Source organism: Trachypithecus francoisi, unplaced genomic scaffold, assembly GCF_009764315.1.
Source record: "Trachypithecus francoisi isolate TF-2019V2 unplaced genomic scaffold, Tfra_2.0 Lachesis_group14, whole genome shotgun sequence".
Taxonomy (NCBI): Eukaryota; Metazoa; Chordata; class Mammalia; order Primates; family Cercopithecidae; genus Trachypithecus; species Trachypithecus francoisi.
In genome coordinates, this window is record NW_022681459.1 from 48,388,234 (window position 1) to 48,405,750 (window position 17,517).

At 45.3% G+C, this 17,517-nt stretch overlaps 1 protein-coding gene across 4 annotated transcripts in view; it reads right to left on the reverse strand.

The window, feature by feature from the left end:
- THOC5 (THO complex 5) overlaps positions 1-17,517 on the reverse strand; it is a 43,342-nt gene that overhangs the window by 10,275 nt on the left and 15,550 nt on the right. For 3 of the 4 annotated variants that reach the window (XM_033233152.1, XM_033233154.1, XM_033233155.1), the window contains 8 exons: positions 15,965-16,079; positions 11,171-11,303; positions 10,416-10,448; positions 8,501-8,578; positions 7,777-7,817; positions 7,425-7,524; positions 4,550-4,658; positions 82-183 (listed from right to left, as the gene is read on the reverse strand). In XM_033233152.1, coding sequence (XP_033089043.1) covers positions 82-183; positions 4,550-4,658; positions 7,425-7,524; positions 7,777-7,817; positions 8,501-8,578; positions 10,416-10,448; positions 11,171-11,303; positions 15,965-16,079 — 711 coding nt within the window. The remainder of the gene's footprint in view (positions 1-81; positions 184-4,549; positions 4,659-7,424; positions 7,525-7,776; positions 7,818-8,500; positions 8,579-10,415; positions 10,449-11,170; positions 11,304-15,964; positions 16,080-17,517) is intronic. The other variant, XM_033233156.1, reaches the window with a different exon arrangement.

Genomic DNA, 17,517 nt, shown 5'->3' on the forward strand with positions numbered 1-17,517 from the left:
AACAGGTCTCTAGCATTTAGCTTGAGCCACCAGAGAAACTCAGAGGTAGAGAGCTAGGAGAAGAGGAAACTGCTGACTCACCCAACTTTATCAAACTGATACTGATTGGCTGGATTCGGAGTTTTCTTTCCATGATCCCCAGGATACAAGCAACTCAGGACTGAGTCAGGAGACAGCAAGTCACTAGAAAAGGGAAAACAGTCCACAGTGAGAATGCAGCCAACATCTTTCTTCAACATAAGCTTGGGCATTTCAGGATGGTAATGCCACATCTCACTGATGCCAGCATTTATTGAAAGCTTTCTGCAGGCCAGACCCTTTATATGCTTGAGGTCATTGCATCCTTACAACCCTATAGGGAGGATTATCATTTCCATTTTATAGAGGAAAAACTCAAGGCTCTAAAAGATATGGCTTGTTCAAGATCACACTGCTAGTAAGTGCTAGAGGTGGGTTTATACTGCCTGATCAAACAGACTAGTACTCTTAATCATTAATTTTTAAAAACTCATCCCTTCAAGATTTATACGGTGCCCAAGGCCTTACCTCAGGGGAGCAAAGTCCCATGACACCAGCAATAGAAATCATTTCAATTTTCATAAAAGCAGAACAGACTCCTTTCTGCTACAGAAAGAACAAGTGTGCAGCTTTGGTGCTATGTCTATCTCACTTTGACCACATCTTATGCTAATCACAGAAAAAGGTCCCTTGTACGTTCCCAGAAAAAGATACAATCACATACACTGGAGACAAGGTGACCCAGCGCTATGAGCGGACAGAAATAGTGATGCTACTACCACCCACCTGGGATGGTTCGGGCACAGTTTGTCATTAAACGTGACAAGCAAAGAAGAGATAATGTGGGAGGGTAATGTAGTAATTTTATCACAAAGGATGACAAGGCCCATTCTTTCCCTGAACCAAAGGGGGTCTCCCTCATCTTTGCATGAATACCATCAGGAGCAACTTGGGCAGCACGTGCCTATCCTGCGTTTTGGCCCCAGCATGCCTTCAGGAACTCCACGCTGGGGCAGTGGAGGCTTCCAGCTCTTCCCTACTCTGTCTCACTGAGTATCCCTGTTCCCCAAGGTCTTCGCCCCCTTCACCGCCTCAAATGGAGAACTGACTACAAAACAAATAAAACGTTTCAGTCTATTACTAACAGACTGAATCAATCTATTAGTAAATAAATAAAACAGAACTAAAACTGCCCACGATGAAGGTTATTAATTGACAAAACCTGAAGAAGGAATCAAACCTTCTTGGCAAAATTTATATCTGCAACATGTGGCTCAAGACAACTGCACTTGGTAAAAATGAACATAAAAGGAAAGGCTATTTATAGTCATAAAAATATAACACCAAAACAAAAAAATTTCTCAACCAGTCAAATCTTATAAAATTTTGATAAAAAATAAGGGATTACAAAAACCTTAGTGGTCGGGTGCAGTGGCTCACGCCTGTAATTCCAGCACTTTGGGAGGCCGAGGAGGGGAGATCACGAGGTCAAGAGATCAAGACCGTCCTGGCCAAAATGGTGAAACCCCGTCTCTACTGAAAATACAAAAATTAGCCCAGCATGGTGGCACACGCCTGTAGTTCCAGCTACTTGGGAGGCTGAGGCAGGAGAACTGCTTGAACCCGGGAGGTGGAGATTACAGTGAGCTGAGATCGCACCACTGCACTCCGGCCTGGGCGACAGAGCGAGACTCCGCCTCAAAAAAACAAAAACCAAAAAACAAAACATGAACTCTTAAGACTAGCCTGGCCAACATGGCAAAACCTCATCTCCACTAAAAACACAAAAATCAGCTGGGCATGGTGGCGCATGCCTGTAATCTCAGCTACTTGAGAGGCTAAGGCAGGAGAATCATTTGAACCCGGGAGGTGGAGGTTGTAGTGAGCCAAGATCACACCACTGCACTCCAGCCTGGGCGACAGAGAGAGATTCCTTCTCTAAATAAATAAATAAATAAATAAATAAAATGAAATAAAAACATTAACTCTGTCAGGTAGAATTTTTTAAAATTCTCTAATGAATTAACAAATCTAGGCAACAGTTGTCAATGACAGTAACATCACAAAAATTGAAAGAGCGTCTGCTTCTTGATGCAAGTATTCAACAACTATGATATAGTCCTGTCCTCTACCCAACCCACCACCGCAAAAAAAATTCGAAAATATAATCCGATCACGTCTTTAAGCCAACTTCCTGTTCACAAGAACATACAGGGAGAAAGACGAACACATTTAACGATACCACAGGGACACAGTCCTCAAAATCCAGACTAGGTAGAACCTACAGAGCAAACGACCCATTTTCTCCAACAGATAAAAAGATGGTGGAAAGCCCAAGACAGTGAATCTTAGGAGAAAACAAAAAAGATGGCAGGACATTCTGATTAGAAGACACTTGAGAGAAGCTTTGCTCGTTGGCAATGTATGGGCCTTATCGTGATCCAGACTCAAAACACAAAACTATTAAAAAAAAAAAAAAAATTGTTTATCTGAAACCTCCCTCCCCAAAAAAATGTATGAAAAAATCGGGGAAATTACAACGATAGTACACAATATTCAGGAATTAGTATGAGAATATATCCTTATGTTTTAATAGATAAATCAATAAAACTGTATGCCAGGTTGGTGTCTTCATGTGGCCAAAGACAGCCTGGATTTGAGCAAAGGCTTCTGGGCTGGCAGTCCAGAGTCTCGGGCTTTAAGTCCAATGCTGCAATAAGTGGTTGTATGCTCCCTGGACCTCAGTTTCTCTATTTGTAAAATAGAAGGATGAGCTAGACAACATCTGAAGGCCTAAAAGACCTAATCCCAGTTTCAGTGGCATTTCCTTTTATGTCTCCTCCCTGTTTGGGGGTCAGAGCCCACCTGCCAATGACAGCAGTGGTACACAGGTCTCGCTGACTTCGAATCATAATTCTCCACTCTCTACCTGTGACCTTGAGGCAACCCCTTAACTGTCCAGAGCCTCAGTTAACTCACTTTGTAGAGTTATTGTGAAAGTTATAAGAGTCAATGATGATAAATCAGCTGTCCTTTACCAAGTGCTTCATCTATGCTAACCACTTGACCTGACTCTTCATAAGCACCCTGGCAGGGGATATTACAATTAACAACCACACAGCGAGGAAACAGATTCTGAGGCCAGGTAAACAGCTTAGTGAAGAGCTGGAGGTGAGCATGCAATAAAGCCAGGCTGCAGCCCTGTTATTAGCATGTAGGGCACCTGAGAAATGAACAAGCAGAATGTTCATGATGAGCTCTACCACGATCTGGGGGCCCTAGAGCTCCTCACTGAACTGAGAGCCCTGGACAGTGTAACTGGGTGCTCAGAAGCAAGCCCTGGGCTCCCTCTGCTGGGGTCAGATGGGAATAGGGTCAATTTCATCCAGAGCACCCCTGGGGGTGTCCAACAACATTCTCAGGCACAGCAACCAAAGCTGCTGTGGCCTGAAGGGGATGTGGACTCTAAGAGCAGAGTCTAAAACCCAAGAGACACCATCATCATCATGGAGAACTGGAAGGGGTGGAAAGAGCCCTGCTCCATCCACCAGGCACCAGAGCTATACCTCCCTAAGCCTCAATGGCTGACAGTAGGACTAGGTCAGGGCAGTGCTCTTGTGAATGGAAGCGATTTCACCCTCAGGACCCCTTGACCCTTCTTCCCACCCATGTTTGCAGAAGAAGAATGTCATGATTGGGCTGGGTACGGTGACTCATGCCTGGAATTCCAGCACTGTGAGAGGCAGACACAGGAGGATTGCTCGAGGCCAGGAGTTCAACACCACCCTGGGCAACACAGCAAGACCCCATTTCTATAAAAATAGAAAGTCAGCCAGGCATGGTGGCATGCACCTGTAGTCCTAGTTACTCAGGAGGCTGAGGTAGGAGGATCACTACAGCCCAGACGTTTGAGGCCACAGTGAACTATGATCATGCCATGGTCCTCCAGTCTGGGCAACATAGTGAGACTGTGTATCAACAAAAATATAAATAAAAAAAAAGAACACCGTAATCAGGGCCTTCCTGGGGAGGCGATGATGGCTGTCATTACTGTGCTTCTGCTCACTCTTCTCAAAACTCTCACAGGGACCCGCCACAGCCCTCCCACCACCCAGATAAGGACATGGGCTTGGGCTGCGCTGGGGAGCAAAAATCCCAGCACCTTGGGATAGAAAGAGTAAAGGGAAAGAGTGGCCTAAATTTTGTCAACCTGATAATCTCTGCCAAATCTCATTTTCTATTCACACACTTTTTACTGGTAGCAAAAAGCTGGTGCTCTGCCCCACCTACTCAATTTGCAAATATGCTGTTGTCACTTCTATCATCTTCTGTGTAGCAAGAGGACTTCACAAATTAAAGAATGCTTTCTAAGATACCAGCAATGTGTCAGGACTTCTGGTCCATCTGGATACAAGACAACACAGCCGTGGACCTCTCCAGAGCCAGAGGGAGGAACCCAGAGCAGCCCTGCAATGAGGCTCTCACCACCTCCCCATCCCGTATGTCACTGCCCAGAGCGCCTGCCCAGTACCCTGCACTGATGGGGGTGATCAGCTCCGTGGCAGTTGTCACTTTGGCTTTTACTGTCATGATGTTGAGGTTCATGAGGTAGTAGAAAGTCAGGTGAAGCACGCTGTCATCTGGAGGGGAGGAAGATTAGAGAATTTATGAGTCAAACACTCAGAGCAGAATCAACAGAGTCATAGGGAGTAGCAAGGGAGCGGGGTCACGCGTTGAAAACCTAACCACTAGGTATTATGCCCACTACCTGGGTGACGGATCATTCATACCCCAAACCTCAGGACCACGCAAAATACTGCAACAAACCGGCACATGTACCCCCAGAATCGAAAACAAAAGTTGAAATTATAATAAAAAAAGAAAATCAGAATCACAGAAAAATTCAAACAGACTTTCACAATCATTTGCTATAAAAACAAAATTGGCCGGGTGTGGTGGCTCACGCCTGTAATTCCAACACTTTGGGAGGCTGAGGCGGGTGAATCAGGAGGTCAGGAGATCGAGACCATCCTGGCTAACAAGGTGAAACCCCGTCTTTACTAAAAATACAAAAAAATTAGCCGGGCATGGTGATGGGCGCCTGTAGTCCCAGCCACCCAGGAGGCTGAGGCAGGAGAATGGCGTGAACCCAGGAGGCGGAGCTTGCAGTGAGCTGAGATGACGCCACTGCACTCCAGCCTGGGCGACAGAGCAAGACTCCGTCTCAAGAAGGAAAAAAAAAAAAAATCACGACAGTAATATAGTGAATAAAAAGAAGCAAAGAGAGCACCTACAAATTCTTTGCTACTCTTCCCACCAAGAGGTAGGGCTTAATTTCTCTGCCCTTGAGCATGGGCTGGACTTAGTGACACAGCTTCTAACAAATACAAGATAGAAAGGGAACCAAGCGATCAAGGTCAATATCAGCAGAAATAAGACAGTGATATCAGGTAGCCCTGATATGACATGATAGCAGCGATCTCATCTATGCTATTCTCCCCCAAAATCCATAATCTCAGTCTAATCAAGGTCATGAAACACAAGGAAAGACTGAGAAACTGTCACTGCCTGGAGGAGACTTAGAAGCATGGCAACTAAATGCACTTTGAGACCCTGGCTTGGATCCTGAACATAAAAAGGACATTAATTGAAAAAGGAAGAGGCCGGGCGCGGTGGCTCAAGCCTGTAATCCCAGCACTTTGGGAGGCCGAGACGGGCGGATCACGAGGTCAGGAGATCGAGACCATCCTGGCGAATACGGTGAAACCCCGTCTCTACTAAAAAATACAAAAAACTAGCCGGGCGAGATGGCGGGCGCCTGTAGTCCCAGCTACTCGGGAGGCTGAGGCAGGAGAATGGCGTAAACCCGGGAGGCGGAGCTTGCAGTGAGCTGAGATCCGGCCACTGCACTCCAGCCTGGGCGACACAGTGAGACTCCGTCTCAAAAAAAAAAAAAAAAAAGAAAAAGGAAGAAACTAAAAAAATTCTGTCATTTAGTTAACAGTATTGGACCAATGAATTAAGAGTGGTGTGGATCACTGGTAATCATAGCATCTACAATTAAGATGTAACTTTAAGGGAAGCTGAATGAAGAGTATATAGGAACTCATATTATTTTGGTAAGTCTTCTATGAGTCTAAAATTATCTCAAAGTCAGCCACGGTGGTGCATGCTTCAGTCCCAGCTACTTAGGAGGCTGAGGCAGGAAGATCGTTTGAGCCCAGGAGTTCAAGACCAGCCTGGGTAACGTGATAAAACCCTATCTCTAAAAAAAATACAAAAATTGGCCGGGCGCGGTGGCTCAAGCCTGTAATCCCAGCACTTTGGGAGGCCGAGACGGGCGGATCACGAGGTCAGGAGATCGAGACCATCCTGGCTAACACGGTGAAACCCCGTCTCTACTAAAAAAATACAAAATTAGCCGGGCGAGATGGCGGGCGCCTGTAGTCCCAGCTACTCGGGAGGCTGAGGCGAGAGAATGGCGTAAACCCGGGAGGCGGAGCTTGCAGTGAGCTGAGATCTGGCCACTGCACTCCAGCCTGGGCGACAGAGCGAGACTCCGTCTCAAAAAAAAAAAAAAAAAATACAAAAATTAACTGGCATGATGGCACGTGCCTGTAGCCCCCGCCACCTGGGAGGCTGAGGTGGGAAGATCGATTGAGCCCAGGAGGTTGAGGCTGTAGTGAGCCATGATCATGTCACTGCACTCCAGCCTGGATGACAAGAGACCCTATCTCTAAAAACAAACAAACAAACAAACAACCAGCAAAAAGACAACCAGTGTGTAGAGCCTATTTCCATTTGTGTAAAAAATAAAGTGGGAAGTGGATAAATATACGTTTCTATAAAAGCTTCTAGGTGCAAAGAATCTTTCTGGAAAATATATAAGAAGTCTGTAATAATGGTTGCCCTTGGAGGTGAAACCTAGGACTAGTATCTAGGAACCTGGGGTGAGAGGGAAACTTAAATTTTACTGTTAGCTCTTATACTGCTAGAACATTTTATTATGTGATAGTTTTTCATACAAACCAACTTCAAAACATATACTCTGCAGAATACAAAGTTCTACTTATATTTACTAAATTAAACATGTTGGTCTTATTACTCAAAACCTGTATGCTTTTGCAACTTGTTCTAGATATTTGACTTGCCAGATTCAGAAAGAGGTGTGGTTTTCTCAAGCTTCTGCCTTATGTGACTGGAGTTTTGTTGCTATGTTGTTACGGTTATGACTTAACAACAAAAAGAAACAAATTCCATGCAAAACAATAAGGAAAGACAAAGCAACATGAAATGGGAATCCTTTGTTGGGCAAATAGGCGTCTGGCTCCTGGACCCTCTGCATGTGCAGCTGGGTGAACTCTTAGGTGCTACAGATCCCCTAAACAAGGTGAGTGCAGCCAGACCTTTGCACTTCAGGTCGAGCATGACGGACAGTGGGTGCCTCTTCAGCATCTCTTTGCGTTTGTCGTCCAACTGAACGCCCAGCGTGGGTCTCCGGCGTTTCTGGACAAAGGAAAGTGCCAAGCTGATGAGCATCGGTCATACCAATCTCCCCTTCCCTCTCCCAACCATCCAGGCCTCAACCCTACTGCCTGGCACCTGCTGCTTCAGCTAGCTGGGTTGCCAGACTCCCCTCCCAGCAGCCTTTTCTTTCAAACCTCTTTCTTCTGCTTCTAGGGAGGATGTCACCTGCAAACAAGCATGCCCCAGTGCATGCAGTTGCTTGATGCCCCCATAAGAGAAAATGGTTCTCACCGTGGTCTGCTCCTCCTCGGCATCCGAGTCACTCTCGTCATCTGCAGCCAGAGAGAAGGCAGCTAGAGGTGAGGGGGCTCCAAATGCTCCCTGAAGCACTCCAACCCACATGGCATAAAGGGGCCCTGACTCTATCTTTTGTAAATGAGTTTCTCTATAACAAATAATAAATTAACTTGCTGCTTCTTATTCAGTATAGAAAACATGGTGAAGAAAAAAGAAAAAACAAGAATGACGTACAACCCGTTTTTTTCAAAGGGCTTTTTGATGTCATTTAGATGGAACACAAGCCCCTCCTTGTGATGGTGGTGGTGGTTGTGGTAATAATAGTAACATAAACAATAATAATAATAGTAGTAGAAGCATGAAGGGGTACTATGTGCTGAGAATTATGCTAAAGGCCTTACTTGCTTTACCTTATTTAATCCACATAACAATCCTACATGAGGTGTTACTATCTGTTTTCACAAAGGAATAAGCTGAGGCTCTGAAATGTTAAATACCTTCCTCAGGGTCAGTCAGCTAGTGAGTGGCAGGGCTGAAATCCACGGGCAGCACCTTGTGACTCCGGGAAGTGAGCTCTCTTTCCTGTCTACCCCAGGTGCTAGGACATTCAAGTCAAGCTTCCCACTACACAGAACCAGTCCAGCTGGTCCAAAGACCAGGACTGCCCTTGGATGGTGACTTGGTGTCGCTGGGGGAGGAATCCCAACCACGACATTACCTTGGGAGTCGTCTGGAGGCTTGAAAAGAGCCTTGGCTTCGTCCACACTGCCTTCGATTGCCACAGATAACGTCTTATCTGGGGGGCAAGAAAGAGTCTGGTAGGAAAGCTGCTGAGGAAAGGTGCTAAGCAGCATGAGTAGGCCAGCTCTGGGGCTGCATTTCTCCCATTTCTGCCCAGCTCCTTGCTGACTAAGGGTGGAACGGCAAAAATCCTTGCTCCAGATGAAGGGAAACAAGGTGGGACACTTAAGTCTTTTTTTCTGTCATTTACTGAGAACAAACAACTTAAGTACAAATTCCTAAACCAGCATTACCTGAAACTAGCAGGGAATGCCTCTCCTTTTTGGTGCACACCAAAGCACAGAAATTCACTGAGGGCCTAAAGCCACATGGAACTCCTCTGCCAATTGTCTTAGAGGTTCTCATCCAGAAATCCACACCTGTCCACATCCCAGAAACAATGACTCTCACATAAGTGTTTTTTCTTCGTTCTACACTATACCAAGCACATGGCTGCCACTGTCTCACTTAACCGGGAAGCAGTAGGACAGTGAATAGGAACTTGGATCTTGCAGTCTAGTCCCAGACCTGAGTCCCCACCTAACCAATTCCCAAACACATGACCTGGAAAGTTATGTCACTGTCTGAGCCTCAGTTTCTGTATCTATGAAATGGGGACTTGAAAAATAGTAGCTGCCGGGCGCGGCGGCTCACGCCTGTAATCCCACCACTTTGGGAGGCTGAGGCAGGTGGATCACCTGAGGTCAGGAGTTTGAGACCAGCCTGGCTAAGATGGCAAAATCCCGTTTATACCAAAAATAAAAAATTAGCTGTGTGTGGCGGCACGTGCCTGTAATCCCAGCTACTTGGGAGGCTGAGAGAGGAGAACTGCTTGAATCCAGGAGGTTACTGTGAACTGAGATCATGCCACTGCATTGCAGCCTGGGCAACAGAGTGAGACGCCGTCTCAAAAAAAAAAAAAAAAGAAAAATAGTAGCTGCCCCATTAGTGGTGGGGACTGAATGAGCTGATGCTTGTAATTTTAATTATAAAATTATTAAAAATTAATTTTTAGGCTGGGCGTGGTGGCTCATGCCTGGTTGGGAGGCCAAGGAGAGTGGATCACCCGAGGTCAGGAGTTCGAGACCAGCCTGGCCAACATGGTGAAATCCGTCTCTACTAACTATATAAAAATTAGCCGGGAACAATGGTGGGCGCCTGTAACCCCAACTACTTGGGAGGCTGAGGCAGGGAGAACTGCTTGAACCCGGGAGGCAGAGGTTGCAGTGAGCCGAGATCATGCCACTGCACTCCAGCCTGCGCAACAGAGTGAGACTCCGTCTCAGAGAAAAAAAAAAAAATTTATTCCTCACAACAACCCTACAGGAGTAATACATTATTATAGCCATTTTTAGATGGGAAACTTAAGGTTCAGAGAAGCTAGACATCACAGCCACAAGGCTGATAAACCAGGATTCAAGAGTAGGTCTGTTCAATTTAAGCTTGGCCTCTCCAGCACATGAGCTAACAGCCTGTTGCATACACCAGGTGTGACTGTGACACCTTATTGAGTGATGTCTTGGGACCCCCCTCTGAGGGTCTACTGCTGTGAGGTCAGACAGCCCACCACCTTCCAACTCTACTTTTAAGGGTACAGATAGTCCCAAGAACCTGAAATGGTTTGCCTAGCCACACAAAAGAGGGATGGCAAATTTCCCCCAAGTGGCTGACCACTGCCTTATCTATGGCAACCCTATGTGAATCACCACCCTTCACCCCAAACAACTAGTTGCTCCCATCAGTCACTGGCAAACGCCAGACTATTTTTTTCAGCCATTTAATATTAGCATTCTATACGAACATCAGAATGGAACAGGCCGATTTTAAACGTAAAAGAAAAGAAAATTACTCACCCTGTCTAGGGGGCTGGGAGGATTTCATATGAGCTGATGATGGAAACAGGAGGGAGAACAAAGGGGAGGGGAGGACCAGAAGGACGAGGAAGACACAAGAAGAGAGACAGTAATGTGTTGGTGCCCACGGTGGGAGGAGAAGCAAGCACTGGTGCAGTATATGTCTGTCTGATGTGGTGGGGTGGGGTGGGGGAGAAAATTTAGGTGCTGGGTGAAAGCTGCATTAGGGCAAAAGGCAGGGTCTCCAAAATTTTCTCAAAACCCTAGCTGAGTCATAGGCTGCCCTCAAGCTTAATGAGGACATATCTAACCTGGAAATTCACAACAAAGACATGCAGCCTGATTCAAGGCATGGTGAAAGCCTGGGAGAGCTGGTTGAGACCTGTATTCACCAGGCACCCCCACCCTGAAGCAGAGCAAGAGGCACTGATCTAACTGCCAAGCGTGCCTTGATGGTGTGAGCACCTGGGAGCCCAGATAGGCTGCCTGGGCTCTGCACCCAACAGCTGTCCAGCCAGGCTCACGAATGACTCAAAGCCACCCATTGTGAAATACCCATCAGGTATTAATTCAGCCTTAGGCCAGCTGGTCAGAGCAGCCATGCTGGGTAATGCAGAGGGAAGAAAGCGTCTGTCACCTGAGGGCTTCGGGGCAGGACTGAGAAATTTCCTTAGCAGGTACTGCTTCCAACTGATTCACTTGGCCACAGCTGCTGCTCCCACAGCCCCTCGTCCTCACCCAGCCCCCATACTCACCACAGGCCTGCCCATACGCAGTGGCCTGAACAAAGAGGACATAGAGGGGAGGCGGCAGGTGCCTGGCTGTCTCATACTGCTTATGAGCCTGGTCGAATGGCATAAACAGGTACTCCTGCACCGGAAGGGAAGCCTGCACACAAGAGACAGATTTTTGTTCTTCCTTTTTTAGCCAGTCCACACAGGAACAAGTGGCTACTGAGTGACTATAAATCATTGTCTATAAAAGTGATACATGATAAACTAATAGAACTAATAGGTGGATAAAAGCTCAATATAAACAAAATTATATTTCTTTATACTAGCAACAAACAGTAAGAAAATAAAATTGTTTTATTTTACTTACTGTCAGGGTACCAGGGCTCATGCCCATAGTCCCAGCACTTTGGGAGGCTGAGGCAGGAGGATCACTTGAGGCTAGGAGTTCAAGAGCAGCCTGGGTAACTTAACGAGATGCCATTTCCATAAAAAATAAAAATCAATTAAAAAAAAGAAATTATAAAATGATGCCATTTCAATACCATCAATAAAACGTCAAATAAGAATAAACAGGCCGGGCATAGTGGCTCACGCCTATAATCCCAGCACTTTGGGAGGCTGAGGCAGGAGGATCACCTGAGGTCGGGAGATCGAGACCAGCCTGACTGACATGGAGAACCCTGTCTCTACTAAAAAAAATACAAAATTAGCTGGGCGTAGTAGCATATGCCTGTAATCCCAGCTACTTGGGAGGCTGAGGCAGGAGAATCACTTAAACCCAGGAAGTAGAGGTTGCGGTGAGCCGAGATCGTGCCATTGCACTCTAGCCTGGGCAACAAGAACAAAACTCTGTCTCAAAAAACAAACAAACAAACAAACAAAAAACAATAAACAAGCAGGTTGGGCACAGTGGCTTATGCCTGTAATCCCAGCACTTTGGGAGGCCAAGGCAGGTGGATCACCTGAGGTCAGGAGTTTGAGACCAGCCTGGCCAACATGGTAAAACCCAATCTCTGCTAAAAATACAAAAATTGGCCAAGTGTGGTGGCACGCACCTGTAATCCCAGCTACTCGGGAGACTGAGGCAGAAGAATTGCTTGAACCTGGGAGACAGAGGTTGCAGTGAGCCAAGATTGTACCACTGTACTCCAGCCTGGGCAAGAGAGCAAGATTCTGCCTTAAAATAAAATAAAATAAAAATAAACAAATGAAAGGCATATAAGCCTCTACACAAAAACCTGAGACATGAAAAGTCTAAAATAAGTGGATACATATGAATGTCAGTGGCCTGGAAGACTCAAATACTGTCCAGGTAACAATTTATTCTAAAGTGGTCTGCTGATTCAGTGCAATCCCAATCAAAATCCCAGCAGGTAAGAACAGACAACCTCATTCTGAAACTTATACGTAAATGCAAAGGGCTAAGAATAACCAAGACAATCCTGAAGAATTAGGTTGCAACTGTGCATCGAGACTTCTGATAAAGCCACAGTAAATAAGACGGTGTGATACTGTGCAAGGATGGACACAGAGATTACACACATATCCACATGTACAAAGATATTTGATTTGTGACAAAAGTGGCACTACAGAGCAGTGCAAAGAGAATGTCTTCAATAAATGGTCAGCTAAATACCTATGTGGAAAGAAAAAAATGACTCTTTACCCTTAACTTACACTACATACAAAATCACTTCTAGGATTACTACAGATTTAAATAGACAGATTTCTTAAACAAGACACAAAAAAAGTACTAACTATAAAGGAAAAGAATAATTAGTAAAATTAGGAACATGCACTCATTAAAAGATACCATTAGCAAAGTGAAAAGGCAGGAGGTTACAGAATGGGAAAGATCTGGGAAAACACTCATCTCCAGGCAACCTAACAGAAAAACAGGCAAGAGACTTGCCTAGGCCCATCCCAAGAGGTTATCCAAAAGGCAAAACGTGCTGTGTTCAACATCACTAGTCCTCAGGGAAATAAAAATTAAAACTATAATGAGATCCTCCAGAGTAGCCAAAATTAAGGAGACTGAGAGTATCAAGTGTTGACAAGGATGTAGAACAATTAGAACTTACATATGGTGCTGGTGGGAATTCCTGTAAATCGGTACAATCACTTTAAAAAACTGTTTCAGTGTCTACAAAAGCTAAATATATGTGTAACATACTGTATGACCTGGCAATTTCATTCCTGGGTATATATTCAACAGACAGATGTACACATGTATGCCAAAGCACACGTATAAGAATGCTCATAGCAGCATTATTCAAACGGCCCTAAGCTGGAAACAACCAAATACTAAACATCAGTGAAAACAAACTCCTGCACTCATAATAGCTCAGATGAATCTTAAAAACATACTGCTGAATAAAAGAAGCCAGATATAGGAGTATATACTATGATTCTCTTTGTATAGAGTTCAAAAACAGGCAAAACGAACCTATGATGTTACATGTCAAGATTATGGTTACTGGGGTGTGGGGGAAGATAGGGACTGGGAGGGGGAATAAAGGAGCTTCCAGGAAATTGTTAACATTCTTTCTCTTGGATTTTGGGTGCTGGTTACACAGATGTGTTTCTTAGTGAATATTCACTGAGCCATATACTTGCGAGTTATATGCTTTTCTGTATATAAAATTCTGTTTTAAAGTAATACATTGTACATTGTTTTTAAAAGTTGTATTCAAGACCTTAGGCAATGAATTCAGGTTTTGTTTCAGAGATTTTATTTGTGTGCTTTTCTTCTGTTTTTTTTTTTTTCTTTTTTTTCTTGACTCAGGAAAGACTGAACTAGATCGCTTTGAGTTTCAAGTTTGCAGACTCTGCGCAGTGCATGAGGATCAATTGCGCAATACATAAAGTAAAATGAAAAGCATTTTAGGCCGGGCATGGTGGCTCACGCCTGTTATCCCAGCACTTTGAGAGGCTGAGGCAGGCGGATCACGAGGTCAGGAGATCGAGACCATCCTGGCTAACATAGTGAAACCCCGTATCTACTAAAAATACAAAACAAAAAATTAGTTGGGCGTGGTGGCAGGCACTTGTAGTCCCAGCTACTTGGGAGGCTGAGGCAGAAGAATGGCATGAACCCCGGAGGCAGAGCTTGCAGTGAGCCGAGACTGTACCACTGCACTCCAGCCTAGGCAACAGAGTGAGACTCTGTCTCAAAAAAAAAAAAAAAAAAGCATTTTAGGCCGGACGTGGGGGCTCATGCCTGTAATCCCAGTACTTTGGGAGGCCGAGGCAGGTGGATCACCTGACATCAGGAGTTCAAGACTACTGGCCAACATGGTGAAACCCCATCTCTACTAAAAATACAAAATTTGCCAGGTGTGGTGGCAGGCACCTGTAAACCCAGCTACTCGGGAGGCTGAGGCAGGAGAATCGCTTGAACCTGGGAGGCAGAAGTTGCGGTGAGCCGAGATGGCGCCACTCCACTCCAGCCTAGGCAACAAAGCAACTCTGTATCAAAAAAAAAAAAAAAGCATCTTAAAGTCATGGGGGGCGGCAGCAAAGGTGGGTAAGGAAAAGGGAAAAAAAAGTGGTATTCAAGTTTGTAAAACAAAAGCTCCCAGTTCCCAGTCCTCAAGGTAGCTGCTAATGGTTCGGTATGAATATAGACTTTTCCAAGTATATACCCAACTCCTACATGTATACATCCCTACAGATACTTTGTAAACCAAGATATAGAAATGAGCTTATACTATATGTTCTACAACTTGCATTTTTTTGTTTAATAATATGACAGATCTTCTTTTATATTTCAGTTATTCTGTCAGTGGTTCGGTATCAGTGGTTTGATTCCGTACTTTCATCATAGCTCTAAGGCTGTACCATACAAGAAATTATTTAACCCGTATCCATTTAGAAAGTTTCCAGGTAACAAGAGAAAATTTAACCATGCAGAAGCTTTGGTTAAGTACAACCAAAACTTTTAATTTCTGCTCTGTCACCCAGGCTGGAGCGACCCTCCTGCCTCAGCCTTCCAAGTAGCTGGGACGACAGGCACGTGCCACCATGACCAGTTAATTTTTTTTTGTAGAGGTGAGGTCTCCCGATATTGCCCAGGCTGGTCTCAAACTCCTGGGCTCAAGTGATCCTCCCCTCTCAGCCACCCGAAGTGCTAGGATTACAGGCATGAGGCACCACAAGCAGTCAACAACTCTCCTTCCACACTTAGAGCTAAGAAAGGAAATATAGAGATTGCCAAATCCTAAGAAAATAAGCAAATTTATCTCTAGGATCCTTTTACAAAGTTCTTTCATATTAGCCATCTACCTTGCTTCACAAAATTATAAGGATTTAGACCAAATCTGGCTTCACAAAGCAAACAAAAAGTGGGCCACCTATACAGAAAGACATTATATTTTACAGGTAAAGTGTGGACTCTTCCTCATGAGTAAAGTTTTTTTCAGAGTAAGAAGATCTGTTGAGCAGTCTGACCCTGAAGTGTAGTCAGGGGGATCAAACAGACATCCACAAGAAGCAAGTTTAGATGCCTGGAGACTGTGAGGCCAGTGGGGGCCATGCAGGGGGCAAACCAAATTTACACAGTCTGAGAAAGTATGCTACCCAGAAGAGGCTTTGGATGAAAACACCCAGGTCAATGTGTGTATATATTCCTGAGGCCAGCACTTCTTCCTCCCAGACACAAGCTTATCACACCAACCGGGTAGGGATGCAGACAAGGCCATCCTTATACTATATTCTAATTTAGGGTAATAGACCTGGCAAATCTCAAAGGGTGACATGGCGTCTGGCAGTGCCTGGTCAGTGGTGAAGGCAAAGCAAAAGGCCAGCGGGCCCCACCTGCATGATGCTATTGAGGCGGGGCTGGAGGCTGCTCAAGTACTCCTTCTTCACCTCAATCTCCTTGAGAATCTTCTCCTTGTTGGATAGGCACTCTCGGTACTTCTCTGCCAGCCTGTTGGGGGAGGAAAGAGCATTGTCACCTGATGTCCCCTGTGATACCTCAACATGCCTGTTCACTGTCCGACTCCACCTAATGGTAGCAGCCATGATTAACTGCTAATGTTTATCCAGCACTCAATGTGTGCCAGGTACTTTGGTGAGTTCTTTACAAGCACAATCACATTTAATCCTTATAAAGACCCTGGAAGACGGGGACTTTTCTTATCCCCAAAGGAGGAAACCAAGGCTCAGGCAAGTAGATAACTTGCCCAAGGGCATCCAGCCAAGAACAAACACTGTGCTGGGCTTTGGATTCATGTCTCTTGCTCTCCAGAGGCTCTGTCTGCTCTGGAGACCACTAGGGGATACACATACCATTTTCTGTTCCTTTTCTTGCTTGAAAGGTAAGACCTAAAACTTTCATAAACATGGACTTAGCAGCTATATAACCCAAAAGAGGCCCATGGACTGGCCTGGTTGGGACAGGGTGGGAATAGATTCTGGACCAGTGCCACAAGAATGCAGCAGTGACAGCTGAGTCTGTGCCCAGCACAATCAGTAGACTGGACAACGGAGTGATAGGCCAGCCCCATTTGCTAAGACACTGACACAAATTCCCTAAGAACCAGACTCGGTCGGGCACGGTGGCTCACGCCTGTAATCCCAACACTTTGCAGGTCCAGACAGGCGGATCACCTGAGGTCAAGAGTTCGAGACCAGCCCGGCCAACATGGTGAAACCCCGTCTCTACTAAAAAAATTAGCCGGGCACAGTGGCATGTGCCTGTAATCCCAGCTACTCGGGAGGCTGAGGCAGGAGAACTGCCTAAAGCCAGGAGGCAGATGTTTCAGTGAGCCAAGATAACACCACTGCATTCCAGCCTGGGCAACAGAGCAAGACTCCATCTCAAAAAAAAAAAAGAAAAAAAGAACCAGATTTGGTGCTTATTAAATTCATAATATGAACCAAAAACAGAGAATACATTCCATAACAGAAAAAGGCAAGTATACAGCTACTTCACCAACAAAAAACCAGAACAAATGTGCCAATCAAAAGCCCTAGTATTCTTGTACAAATATGAAAGGGGAAAAAGTTACCATGAATGGTAAGGATACAACCATGAAAAGTTCATTACGGAAAAAAAAAACAAAAAAACAAAACCACTGTATTTTTAGAATGACTTAGATTAAAACACACAGTACTGGCCAGACACAGTGGCTCATGCCTAAAATCCCAGCACTTTGGGAGCCCAAGGCGGGTGGATCACCTGAGGTCAGGAGTTTGAGACCAGCCTGGCCAACATGGTGAAACCCCTGTCTTTATTAAAAATACAAAAATTGGCTGGGCGTGATGGCTCACACCTGTAATCCCAACACTTTGGGAGGCCGGGCGAATCATGAGGTCAAGAGATAGAGACCATCTTGGCCAACATGGTGAAACCCCGCTTCCAC